Source organism: Coffea eugenioides, chromosome 3 (genome assembly GCF_003713205.1).
Source record: "Coffea eugenioides isolate CCC68of chromosome 3, Ceug_1.0, whole genome shotgun sequence".
NCBI classification, from domain to species: domain Eukaryota; kingdom Viridiplantae; phylum Streptophyta; class Magnoliopsida; order Gentianales; family Rubiaceae; genus Coffea; species Coffea eugenioides.
This window is the reverse complement of record NC_040037.1, coordinates 3,587,413-3,601,506: the sequence shown is the minus strand read 5'-3', so window position 1 is coordinate 3,601,506 and position 14,094 is coordinate 3,587,413. Positions and strand designations below refer to the sequence as shown.

Below are 14,094 nucleotides of genomic sequence, written 5' to 3'. Positions count from 1 at the left end.
CCCTGAACTTATGATAGCCTGACTCATATGGTCGATTAACATGCCTACGAAAAACAAATTGAAATAGAAAGTCCATATGATGTTTACTAATTGTGTTTGCCAATGGATTGAAAATTCAAAGAATTTAAATACACCTTGCAAGAAAGAATTAACAAGAGGGCTAAGGGTGGCCATCATGGCTATTTGGATTGTAAGCCTGGGTTTTCGGAGTGCTTGTGCTTCTGGCTTTGTAGAAAATGTCGAATACATGTAACGTTTATTTGCGAAGGCGGTGATTCTTTTTGTTCAAGTATTGCGCCTTTAACCTCGCAACCGTCGGAGGCATGTGAATTCCTGTTGTTAAAGGATGGAATTAAACCCACGCCTTAGCGTGCTGGGCTGATGAAAGCGTCAACAACTCACACCACGCCTTCAGATGTTAGGCCTCATGAAGTTTCGAAGACTTTTCCCTTCAGAGTTTTAAAGAGCCATCTTCTTAATTTACAGTTTTTTTCAGTCAATGGTGATGCAAGAAGTAAGCTCTTTCCTTTATTTTCCTAAGTTAACTTTGTTCAAACAAAAACTCCTTTGGTTTTGGGGAAAGGAAACAGAGATATCTGTAGTTATATTCAACTCATATATTTGGTGGTTCTGATTTTGAGGTGTTTGACTTGGAAAAGATGGACCAAAACTGCAATGGCGCTTTTGGATGTATAATTAGGGACGCATCAAATTTGAGGCTAGGACTGATATAGCTGTCTTTGAACCATTATGGCATTGTGGCTAATGCATAAGCAATGACAAGGATCATTTCTTTCTCATATTTGTGAACTTTCCAAAGGAAAGGAAAAAAAGAAGGCAATAGAAAAAAGAAAAAGGAACTTTGAGCTCGTACATCCGCTGGCAAAAAAGATGGACAGAAGGATCTGATATTTTCTCACAATGAATAGCGAACTTTCAACTCCACAACTATAATAATTATACAAATCTAAGGCAATAATCTATAATACAAAGAATAACAAGTGCTCAATCGACTTGACAAATCAAAATACTAGGTATCAAACAATCCTCTAGATAAAAAAACTGATACATAACGTGGCTGAGATAAAATGTGCTAGCATCAGATCAATAATTCCTCAGGGCAATTGCTCCGATCACAGCTAGCAGAAGCAATGGTGAAAAACTCAGTGTTGAGGCAGCTGATGGGGTCACAGACTGTCGGTTGCCTGAATTCCCTGCTGGAGATCCTGAATTTGTAGTTGAAGATGGTGGAGTCAAAGCCGGATTTGTTTCAGCCTCTGGTGCCAATGTTGGAGAGCCAGCCTGGGGAACCACAGAGCCTGAAAATCAAGAAATTAAACATATTTCAGCAGGGCATTTGTGGGGAAAAAAAACAATTTAAGCAAGGCATTTTGTATTTTGAATTTTCTACTCCTAATAGTTGGAATGTAATTACAGATTATACTACAAATTAGCAGCACTTAGTACCTGTAGGAGGAGCAGCTGCAGGTGACATGGTACCTGTAGGAGGATTAGCTGCAGGTGACACTGCAGGTCCACCAGCTAGAGGTCCTGTTAATCGAAAAACATCTCAGTAACCCCAAAGAATGGGGAAAAGAATTTTAAAAAAAAAGGGGGGGAAAACATTAACATAAATTCAAGAACTGTAGGTTACCTGGAGCAGGAATAGGTGCTACAGAGGCTGAAAATAAATATTGTGAACATATTCATTAGTAAATCGTGCAAATTCAATTGAAAAAATGGTACTGGCATGGAATTAGACGTGAGGTTGTGTTACCTTTGCACTGAAGGGGTACACCAGGCTGGTTACAGGTGCGGGGGAGGGAGAGGACGAGAGTTCGATTGATGGGAAGGTTGAAGGGAACGCCTCCAGTTGCAACAAGGCAGAGACAGCCTGTGCTGTTGGCCATGAATGCCTTAATTACATTGCAGCAATCTGCAGTAGGCGAATTCCCATTGGTGCTGCTATTGGTAATGAAATTCAGGCAAGGAGTGAAGCTGGTGAGCATCGAAGTTGTACAAGGTGAATTGATCTGGCCATAAACAGGCAAAGATAGAAGCACCAAGGCAATGGATAAAGCTGGAAATAACTGCTGGAGAGCCATGATTAGTTGCACTAGTATCTTATTGTGTCCTATTAATTGCACTGTTGGAAGAATGATTAGAATTGCTGATTTTGGCTGAGAAACTTGCTGTTAAAACTTGAGAAAGAGATCCATCAAAGAGGGGAATTTATAGGTGAGGATGAATGTTTTGAATAAAAAAAAAAAGTGGGTTTTGAGTGGTTTTGGAGCTCAACTACCTTAACTAATCCTGTGAGAAGAAGACTAGATTAGGTGGAATTTGCTTGCTTGTCTGTTGCATGTTCCTCGTACCTTTAAACCTGTTTATGACGCGTCAGATAACATTTTCATGTCCTGTTCTGGGTTCTGATTGCCAGCGCATTGATGAATTTTGGCCTAAGCCCCCATTGATGGATATCATGCAGCAATATTAGGATATCGTAAAGAGTTGGCAATCATTTTTTCAGTCAGATAGGTCCGTCGCCTATCCCGCTTCTTTTTCATTCTTGGTGGTAGAAAGTAGAATCTAGAGAGAGATGCTTTGCGTGCCAAAACTGTTCAAATGTTTGAGATGTAATCAAGTCTTAGTGGCTTAATTAAACATCCTTCATTTCCTTTTTTCTTGTACTTCCCTTTTTTTTTCTCAGAAAAAAAAAGCGGACTTATTATATAGATCACACATTTATTTATATTTCTTGCATCTGTATATTTAAATGCTAACTCAAATTAATACATTCTTATAAAACAAATTAATATTTGAATTTCCTCCTAACCAGTGTGATGCACCCGTGAGCTAAACCCTTATAGTATAACTAGGGAGGGACAGCCCGCGCGACGCGCGGGAATTTGGTGCTTGTGATTCAAGATAATTAATAATTATTGTTTAATATTTTGTAGTATAAGAACTGAAGTATGATGATTTTATCATGTGATTTTAATAGAAAAATCATAAGTTACATAGTGAGTCAATAAAAATAATGTGCAATGAGACATCCTTATCGTTATACTATATAAGAATCCGTTGTGATCAAAGGTTATGTTTGAATTTCAACTGCAAAGATAAGGATAGTTTGAAAATGTAAAAATGTTTGAAGTGCAATTGAAAAGTATCCAAAGGTCTCTTCTAAAACTTATCCAAGATGATAAAACATTTTAAAGTATCAATTGGACCCTTCATCTCTCGAATCTATATATGTTCGTGAAAGATCCCTCAAGCAATGCTTCTGATTTCTCCCTCGACTTAAGCTCAACCTGAATTATCAAGTCAAGTTTATCCATCAATCACTTTGCATCCAATCTAATCTAAAATAATTTTATTTTTGACTAACTATTTATATAATTTGGTGGGCATAATACGACTTAATCACATGTTTCTTACAAAGATAATAATGCCCAAAAATGATAGATAGATAAGAAACTTAAGTGGTCTTTTTCAAAATTTTGTAGAAACTATTCAAATTTGGTGTTTTTTGCTAGGGGCATTTCTTTATAATCTCATAAATAAGTTCAAATCTGCATAATTGTTAAAGATCTGAATTGAAACTATCTTGATTATAAAAAATTGGTGCAAATAATATTTTCTAAATTTGAAATTGTAGAAAATGGTAACTAAAATCAGAAGAAATTCCTCATATGAATTCGAATTGCAAACTATAGGTAGAAACTGCTTAATGATATTTTCCAATGTTTACTTGTATAAGTATCCAATATAACATCTCTACTTAATTGACTCGTTTGAACTATGGATAATAGTTGCTTCAATCAAATCAAGAAACATTATTTATCATTGTACAACATACAATTATGAGTAAATGAATTAATACAATGCAATCAAAATGGTGCTGTAGCTAAAGCATTTAAACTCATCAAGATTCACTACAAATTCTTTTAGATAGCATAAAAAAGCAAATTTTTTGTATTTGAAACTATATAAACAGTATAATACAAGAACGAGATCATAACATGGAAAGCAAATAGAGTGCAAATGACATCTTAGTACTATGTAGCATGATTAATTTTCTTTTTTAGTTTCAATGAAGTACAAAATTCTAAGTTAATAAATTTTACAATCATAAAATTTTCAATTAAAATAAACACAAGTTGAATTCCAAATCATATTACATGAAAAAATAACTACTTGAACCATAACTGCTGGAATGTAGTCAACAGATCCCTGGAGTCAAGAACAATAGGAGAAAGTTCATGAGAAATAAGGTTATTTGACTTAAATAAAGAGATAATACCTTGGCCGAGGAGGAGAAGATGATAAAATTGCTTTTCTGATTATTTTAAAAAATGACAACATTATCTCAAATTGTACTTTGATCAGAGACAGAATCTCTGAGATCTACTAAGGAAACAATACAATTAGTCAGTTTTTGGAATTAGAAGTATCAAAAGGCAAACTATATGGAGTTCTTGAATAAACCAATCATCAGAAAAAAAAAAAACTACAATCGAAGAAGACAAACCAAAGAACTCACCTCAATTTAAAGGAAAAGCTATGCATTCCACCAAATATTTAATAGCCATAATAAAACCAAAGAGGTGAAACCGAAAAAGAAGAAAGGGTATCGGCTAAACATGGGGACATAAATATGATAATGATTGTTTAGATAATAATTAAGTTAATTAATTGTAATTAAAATCCAATTATGTAAACATCCAATTAATTTCTTAACGGATGAGAAAGGTTTCAGGAAATTGGAAGGCTTGGATGTTAGTATAATAAATGATTAAAAGGACTTTTATGTAATTCTATCAAAATACAAGCTTTATTCAGTTGTACTTGATACTCAATTTGGCACCAAACATTGTAACATACCAAACCTGCCCCTAACCTTAAATGTCTGAAGGGTTATATAAGTAATTATAGTGAAATTAAAGTTATAATGACTTGTACTCAATGTTCCAATTACTCTTCAAACACTCTCACATTCCCAAAATAGCCTCACCCCTGCGGTTGAAATTTAGTCTAAACTCGTTCTTATATAGTATAAGGAAACACAAGCAATCTTGGACGTTCTCTAGATAATTATTAGAGAACCTTCAGGCTCAAGTTCATCCGAACACATACAACACTTGCAATTGGCGCTCATCAACTTGTGAACAGGGGCAAAGTCACCTTGATGTGTGAGGGTGGCCAATTGCCCTGCCCTTCTCAACTTTATAAAAATCACAAAATAAGCTTGAAAATTTTTAGGTATCTTCACAATTGTACCCCCACCCCCCACCTCCCCCTTTCCAATTTATATATAAAAAATATGTATAACCCTTATCTCTTGACATTGCCACCTTGTAATTTAGAAAATAGTCATCTCTAAACAACCAATTTCTTTGTTTTAAGTATCTCTTTTATGGTCCAATTGTTTCAAAGCTATTAATTGAGACACATTTAATTACTAATTGAATGAGAAAATTTATATGAAGTAGAACAAAAATAAAAAAATTATTTCATTTATGTGTACAATCTTGTTTCCACTAAGGGTGTGTTTAATAAAACTGAAGTCTAAAAACTAAAATCTGAAATCTGAATCGATTAAGTTATTGAATTATTAAGTACTAAATCTAATATATTTGAGTGTATATCACATTAAATAATAAGTTATTCACTTATCATTTATTTTTTATAGCAAGTTTTGCTCGTGAAATTCAGTGCCACTTAATGAATTCAAATGTTCAATTTTTTTATTATCAAACGCGTCTAAACAGTTAAAATTTGAATCAATTAATTTTAAATGCTAAATTGAATTATCAAATGAGGTCTAAATCTAGGCCGTGACTCCGCCCTAAAGTATAAAGTTTTTTTTTTAATCTTTTCTTTGTTGATTGCCCATTGAAGAGCCAAGGGGACTATTACTACCCACTGACCAAATAAAAATAAATAAACTGAGGAAGGGAGCCGAGTGAGTGGCAGAACATGAATAAGCAGGAAAAAAATAAAGGACCGGAGAAAATCAAACGTTTACCATCCTGTAGATGTAATTAGCCATGCCCGCCGCATTTTGCATGCATTGACTGCTTCTTTTGTTTTTGTCCACTTGGTTCTTTTCCTCTTTTATTAGTATTTCGTTTAAAAGCTGGTCGGAGCATAGCCGCGAGAAGTTGAAGCTATTGATGCTACTCCTACCCAAAGTTGGGTCGAGGAGTAGTTTACCGGTCAATTTTGCTGGCTTTATTATTGGTCATCTTCTCCTTTGCATAATAAGTCCTACATTTCTTTATATTTGGTAAGATAATTTAGACGTCAGAGAGGCTTTGATTGATGTTTGTATGACATGACACACGTATACCCTTCTAAGGTAAACGGGTAATACTTTTAATTAAGCTAATTAGCTTCTGGATTGATGCTCCTACCTTCACGTCATCATCCCTTATTCTAAATTTTCCCCGTTGAAAAAAGAACTTCCATATGAATTATCGAAGTCATAGGATGACAAAAGCACTACTTCTTTTCTCGTTTGGTTATCAATATAGGGATATTACCCTTTAAGAGTCAAAATTTCACCAGAGATTTTCTAGACCTGGTAATGGTAGGTGCAAGTAAATGAGAAAAATACTACTATTACACTTTACTCCCTGCAATTTATCAAATTTTCAGTTTTTCTGTTGTTCTGGCCTTATCTTTTAATATGGCCTATGAAGGTTGGGGAATATGAATATCTTCAAGAGACTACTGTTTCGTTTATGATCAGCCCGGAAATACACATAATTAAGTATATTCAGGAGTCCCAAAAAGGGCAGCATATACATATATATATATGTATGGATATGTGGTCAACAAGAAAAATTGAAGGATGAGCCAAATAGAATTGGAAAAAATAAATTAAAGTTACATTATGAGTAAACATGTTATTGTCTACATTGGCATGTAGACGTTCGATTTTTACAAGTGTGATTCTAAGGAACTAGAGTAGAAATCTGTGCAACTATGACAAACCTATATCTTGCTAATGTTTACTCTAATTGAATTAGGCCGCTCTCCTATAGTTTACAGGATTCATCTGTCGGCTTAGACTCAATATTGTACGTGTCAACAATGACACGTACTGTAGCTGGTTTGATTTAACAATCTTATATCTCACATCATATGCAGCCTTCTTGTTTACCAAATTACTGTTCCCAGCCAAAATTGACGGTGAAGAAAAGATTAAAAAAAAAAAAAAAAAAAGGCACAAAGCTAGCCCTGAAGCAATCAACCATCCATGCATGTATATAAAAAGCTCTTCATCTTCACAGAACTTGACCACAGAAAACACATAGTTTTGAACCAGAAATTCAAGTCCTTGATCACATCCATTGTACTACATATTCGATTAATAACTTTATACAACATCAAATGGCACCAAAAGGGATTGTAGCAATTAGCCTAGTCTTAGCCACGGTGACCATATTTTCAGCAGGAGGAGCCGTGGCTCAATCCAATTGCAACAATGTGATTATTACCATGTCTTCATGCCTTAACTATGTCACCGGACAATCCCCAACACCACCGGCTTCATGCTGCTCTGCACTTGCTAACGTTGTTCAAACCAATCCTCGATGCCTTTGCGCCGTGATCGATGGTGGCTCTCGATTTGGATTTACCATTAATTCCACACTTGCTCTTTCACTTCCTGATGCCTGCAAAGTGCAAACTCCCCCTGCAAGCAGATGCAATGGTAAGTTTACTAGCTGGGGTTGTTGTTCAAGGTTGATGTTGCATGTGGAATTGGTCTGCGTTTTTGAATTCTTCATGCATGTGTGTAACTGTTAAATGCATGGTATAGCTGCTAATGGTCCGGCCATGTCTCCCGTGGGTTCTCCAGAGACTTCACCAGGACCAGCTGGATCTGCCGATGGAACAGCAGATTCCACAACCGACCCGTCTGTCACAGGTAAACTCTTAAGATTATAGCAGTACGAATTTTACGGATTTTTTTTTATTTTTTTGTGGTAAAAGGATCAAGACAATTTAAGTACTCGTGAAACAATTTGTATTGTACTCTTCTACATAGAAATACCTCAAAATCTACATAACTATGCAACGGGTTTTTATGGATTTAAAACTTTTGTGTTGAAATACAAATCTCCTTTGTCAGTTTTGTTAACTTGTCTCTTGTATTTGTTCATTATGGGCCTGTGACGGAAACTAGTTATGCTGCTAAAGTTTGTATAAACTTCAAAACATTTCCTCTACGTCCTAATGCATTTTATAATATCTAAAGAAAAATATTCGTCATGTATATATGATTATATACTACATACAACCAAGAAACAAAACATTTTTAAAAACCTACTTCTGTAAATACTAGGATCGATGTACTTGATTGGATTTCCTGTGTAAATTTTTGTCCTCTATCTTAATTAAAGCTGTTATTAATTCTTTCCAAGATAAAAAAAAAACTAGGAGTTTTCCTTTTAATCATGGATAATACTATAACTAATTAACAAATTCTCATGTTATATATGGCTAGACTCATATATGTCTGCATATATGCAACTATAATTTTGCAGGATCTAAAGCAACACCAGGCAGTTCTTCCAGTGGAAGCGTTGCACAGATGCACCTTCAACTCGTTGGCTTCCTCCTGCTCTTGGTTTCATCATATGTTTCCAAATTTAGCTGCTTCTAATTAAGTCTGATTACAACTAAAATTAAAGATGGGGAGTGATACTTATATAAAGATGCCTAGCTAAATAAATCCAGCCATTTTGTAGTTTATACTTGAGATGGTTATTGCGTGTAATTGTGTAACATCGATGTAATTGTGTAACATCGATAGATAGAGTGCCTGTTTGTTCTGTTTACCATTTCCACTATAATTTTGTGTTGGGTTGAAACTAATTACTACACTATATTTAAACAACAGTGCTGTATTAATCCGTCTTTAAGCCCACCTTGCATGGATTACATTACATATTTACATTATATATATATATATATATATATATATATATATCTCTGAGGGCTAGCTATCGATCCTCGCTACGACAAAAAGAAAAAAAAATCATATTTTAGATGGACATATTTTACATGAAATGTGTTGCACATTATAGTCAATCTTTTTTCTTTAATTTTTTTTTTTTACCAGAAGAGGAATAGAACTTAAAAAGTCAGAAAATGAGTAAAGAAATTTGAACCTATAAGGCGGAGTAGGAGTAGAGAAATTTGAATCCAGAAGTTCTAATTTTTTAAATCTTAATTTTAACCATACCGTCAATCAATTATAAAGATCAACGAAAAAAATCAATTACTCCCTCCGTCCCATTTTGATAGTCCTGTTTCTTTTTTCACACAGTTTAAGAAAAAGTAGTTAACTTTGTTGGAAAAGTAAATTTAGATTGCTATTTTCCTAAAATACCCTCACATTAAACATGGTACAACTTTATGGGAACTTGAATTGATAGTAAAAAAAGAATCAACTCTCATTAAATGGGGTAGGTCTATAGTAACAACTACTTACATTGAATAAGGGTATTTTAGGAAAATTAAAATACAACTACATTCTTCAATTGGGAAGTGAACTACAATTTGGGACAGATGAAAAAGGAATACAGGACTATCAAAGTGGGACGGAGTGAGTATAACATTGATAATTTACTCATACTTTAAGTCCTTGTCTATTTGATTTTTTTTTCCCCGGGACTATTTATCCGTTCGGGGAGTTGATACATTCGTTTCCATTGTGGTTCATGGACTATTGAGCGAGTGTGAAGATGTTGTTTTATTTACGATATTTAATCTCTTGATTCGTTGTGGATCTCGAAATTTCCAAGCTATGTTAATAGATTAATGATATTGTGCAAAAGGAAGACGAAAAAAACTACAATGAAGATTTATGAGAAAGCAATTAGAAGGGACTCTATCGTGATAAGATAGTAGAAGGATTGTGACAAAAATGATTCCATTTCATTCTGATAAATATTTCTTTATTATCTTTTTGGCTTAAAATAGGTTTAAACTGATTAATGTGATCCTGGCACCCAAATATATTAGCAACCCCTAAAATTTTAGAATTTGGTAGTTCATGTGAAAATAAAATTGGATGAACAGAAATTTTTTTTGAAGGTTTCAAGTTTAAATTTGCGTTTTGATAAACAAATCCTGCTTAGAACTTAGAAGTAGGCAATTTCGCTTTGGGCAAACAAGAACCGAAAAAGAAAGACTAAGGTATAAGAAGTAACCTTATAAAAGTTTCTAATGAACACTCACCTGAGGTTTGTCAAATATGCATAATTCAGAAACTCGCATTCTGATCTTATGGATCGTTTGGGAAATCAAAGTCCTATTACCCATTCAATTACCCAAAGGCAAAAGGAGCGGAAATTGCATTTAGATTTGATCTCCCATACGCCAAAGATCTGACAGACAATGAATGAGGGCGTTCGTTATATACAACTATTTTTTCTAGAAAATGAGGGGTAAAATTTAAGAAGCGGGAACGAGATAGAGGGATTAAAACCCATAACATCTATGTTTTAGAGTCTCAACACTAGACCAAAATTTCCTCGACGTTGGTCAACTATCTGTTGAATAAAACTGTTAAAAAAATAAAAAAGAAAGAAAAGAGAGTTATAAGATCTACCCTCAAATGTTAGGACTTTACTTCCCATTCTAGCTATTAACCCATCAAAAGAGAAAAAACCGGATAGAACCCATGATAGACCATGGTTGGATGCTCTTTCAGTGATGCAAGGAATTGAGATCATGGATAATTGGCTTCTCAGTGACAAAACATTGTAAAAATCAAGAAAAGTAGAAGGAAAAGGACCAAAAGTAAAAATGGTAAATTGATATACTTTATACACGTTGCATGATATGCCAGACTTGGCAGCCGTAATTGAAGAGCTTTGTCTATGATTTTTGTCTGATAAGCAATGTTTTTAAACTCGGACCGGTCAGTGAACCGGAGAGGTGGCCGGTTCGCGGTTCGACCGGTCCGACCGGCCGGTTCAAAGGTTCACTGTTTTTTTTTTTTTAAGTGTTAAGTACTAAGCAGGTTTCATTCTACACTTGAACTTTACCAACATAACTTAATTTAAGTTATGATAATAATAAATTTTCTAAAAGTTATACACAAAACATGGAATGATAAATATAATTAAAATATCATAATTCACCACAAGTTTTCATAAATTCATTATAAACATAAATAGATACAATCCAAATGTGCACCAATTATCACAAATAAAAACACAAAAAATAAATAAATTAAATATTGAAATTCTTTTACAACCCTTAAAAAAATCCATAAAAGAGTTCAAGTTAAGACAAACTATTTGAATAGCAAACTTTTATCAGTGGCATGATAAGCAACCACACCACCTTCACAATTCATCAACTTAAGCTGAAAAAGTTAAAATTTTATTATAAAAATATAAATCTAATTGCTCAAACTAAAAAAAACTAAAAATTTTTGAAAAACAAATATACAGTTAAACACATAAAAAATTAATTGCTACTAAACATTACTAATTAACATGTTATATTAAATTCAATGATCCTATACCATTAATTATTTTAAATTCAATTATCAATAGTTTCGATTATGTGCCAACTACCATATTTTTGACCAACCCAATGTTATTATTTGTAATTCCTACCCAATTCCTACACGGATGTGCACTACTTTTGCAAAAATTTCATCCTTAATTAATCGAATAAAAATAAAACAAAAATGAGGGAAACATATGAAAATTGAGGGGAAAAAGAAGAAAATGCAAAAAATCAACTAAAGATAATAATATAAAAAAAACCTTGAAAAGAAAAAAATTAAACTTACTAAAATGTTGGAAAACAAGAAAAGTTGAAATTTTCAACTTGTTTACAATCTGCTAAAGATAATAACCTGATAATAATGGTGAAGACTTGAGAAAATCTTGTTGTGGATATTTGGGTTAAAAATGGTTAAGAAGAAAAAATTGAAAAAAAAAATAAGAGAAGAACTTGATGTTTTAATATATTTTTTAGTCAAGTAGAATTCTCAACAAACTTAAGTACAGTCTAGCGGTAAGATTGTCATATTTAAACTTGGAGACCCAGGTTCGAATCTTAGCTACACCATTCTTGATATTTTGTTGAAGAATTTAAAAAACCGCCGGTTCACGGTTCTTAACGGTTCGCACGGTTCGTCCGGTTCGTCTGAGTTTCAATGGTTCTCCATGAACTTCCGACTTTAACATTAGACCGGACCGGTGACATGGCCGGTTCGCGGTCCAACCGGTCGAACCGGTTCTGAAAACATTGTGATAAGCCATCGTTTTCCAGTACAAAGCTGTATGCGTGCTTGGAATGCAAAACCCAACAAAAAGGTGAGATCGGAGATGCCTCTTTAGGGACTTTTGGATCTGTCCATTTAGCTCTCTCCATCTAAACGATTAAAACTTAGGACATAAGCAAAAACATGCAAACTAGTTTTATCTCTTTACACAAATCACTACTGTATCCAACAAAAAAGATCATTATACCGAACCAACAGTTTTTTTATGCTTGGGAAATTCGCTGTTCAATATGCATGCCATTTAAAGCTTCTTAATCAAAAAGTGAATGGATGTTTGTTAATTCAAAGTTTACCTACAAAACCTTTGGCTCGTTTATAAAAGAAAGTCGTAGGCTTCGAAGCTTTAACTGCTTGAGGTTTAGGTTACTACTAACTACAATAAAAAGAGTAGTTTACGGCATGCTTTGGTGACCAGCATAACTAACCAATTGTTCTAATCTTACACACAACAAACACTATGGAGTACGTGTCCCAATCTGAATGTCGGTCGCATATGGAATCTAAGGGTAGATGACTAAACAAATGAATTCGGACAGAACTGCAATCGGAGAGTAGGAGAAGTTGGTTAACAACACAAACCGCCTCTTTCCTTAATTTGACTCTTGGTTCGGATCCCAAGTCCCAGCCACCTTTATAAACCCCCTACGTTGATCCCTTCCTTCATCAGATCATTCTTTCACCGATTAAAAGATCACTTCTCATTCCTCTGCTTTTTCTAGCATCCGCTCATCACTAAACACCCTTTCAATATCCAATGGCGTATCAAAGAGCTGGAATGGCCCTGGCCTTGGCCCTGTTTCTGTTTGGCATGATCTGGACAAGCGCCACCGCCCAATCAACTGACTGTACCAATGTGATAATCAGCATGTCTCCTTGCCTCAACTACATCCAAGGCAACTCCTCAACCCCTTCTTCTGGGTGTTGCACGCAGCTGAGCAGCGTCGTTCGTTCACAGCCGCAGTGCTTGTGTCAGGTCCTCAATGGAGGTGGCTCCTCCCTCGGGCTCAACATCAACCAAACTCAGGCCCTCGAACTACCCAAAGCTTGCAAAGTCCAGACTCCACCCACCAGCCAATGCAATGGTAAATTTCCCATGGACCCAACCCCCATTAGAATGAACATTCAACGGCTTCCTGATGCATGAGAGATTACGTGTATTTAACTTCCGACTAACTTCTCGTCGTGTCTGCAGCTGCTTCTCCTGCTCAATCTCCTGCTACTGAGACCCCTGGCAATCCTAGCTCAGAACCTGCAGGTACACGGCCATCTTTGACTGCATCTGATGAAAATAAAACAGAATTCATAGGATATGAAAAACAAATTGCAGCTTTCTTATTTCTTGCAGTGATTATTTTGAATGGTATTGTATAATCTTCATATTAATTTTACCTTGTGCAGGACGTGGATCTAACTCTGTACCATCAACAAACAGCGGCTCCTCTGATGCAACTTCGACCAAGTTGGCTGCCCCTCTACTGTTCTTCCTTCTGTTCGTTGCATCATATGCTTCAACCTTCACCTTGTCGGCCTGAGTTCTCCAGCAATCATCAGCCTGCCACTGGCCATCTCCGAAATCCATTCTGGGTTAGGGTCAGGGGCCCAGTTTGGCGAGATTAGGTTGATATTAACTGCGCTTGCGCTTTTCCGTTTTCTAGTCCATTATAAGTTATTCTTTCTCCGACCTGTTTTATGGGTCACCATGATTTTGTATTTAGATTCCGTATCTGTATGAATACATGAATAAAACAGGATGATTTTTGGCTTTTAAC

The 14,094-nt window shown here is 35.0% G+C and overlaps 3 protein-coding genes across 3 annotated transcripts; 2 read left to right on the top strand and 1 right to left on the bottom strand.

Annotated features, from left to right (window-relative positions):
* Nucleotides 1-1,095: 1,095 nt before the first annotated feature.
* On the bottom strand, nt 1,096-2,150 carry LOC113765001 (non-specific lipid transfer protein-like 1). The gene is made up of 4 exons (XM_027309052.1): nt 1,778-2,150; nt 1,655-1,681; nt 1,468-1,551; nt 1,096-1,319 (listed from the first exon to the last, which is right to left on the bottom strand). The coding sequence occupies exons 1-4, from the start codon at nt 2,103-2,105 to the stop codon at nt 1,105-1,107; spliced, it is 654 nt and encodes a 217-aa protein (XP_027164853.1). The 5' UTR covers nt 2,106-2,150; the 3' UTR covers nt 1,096-1,104.
* Nucleotides 2,151-7,401: 5,251 nt separating this feature from the next.
* On the top strand, nt 7,402-8,677 carry LOC113764997 (non-specific lipid-transfer protein-like protein At2g13820). Its single transcript, XM_027309045.1, has 3 exons — nt 7,402-7,723; nt 7,832-7,939; nt 8,559-8,677. Exons 1-3 carry the CDS (start codon nt 7,402-7,404, stop codon nt 8,675-8,677), a joined length of 549 nt encoding a protein of 182 aa, XP_027164846.1.
* A 4,209-nt stretch (nt 8,678-12,886) lies between these two features.
* Nucleotides 12,887-14,093, top strand: LOC113765348 (non-specific lipid-transfer protein-like protein At2g13820). Its single transcript, XM_027309492.1, has 3 exons — nt 12,887-13,407; nt 13,518-13,580; nt 13,724-14,093. The coding sequence occupies exons 1-3, from the start codon at nt 13,080-13,082 to the stop codon at nt 13,855-13,857; spliced, it is 525 nt and encodes a 174-aa protein (XP_027165293.1). The 5' UTR covers nt 12,887-13,079; the 3' UTR covers nt 13,858-14,093.
* Nucleotide 14,094: the final 1 nt, after the last annotated feature.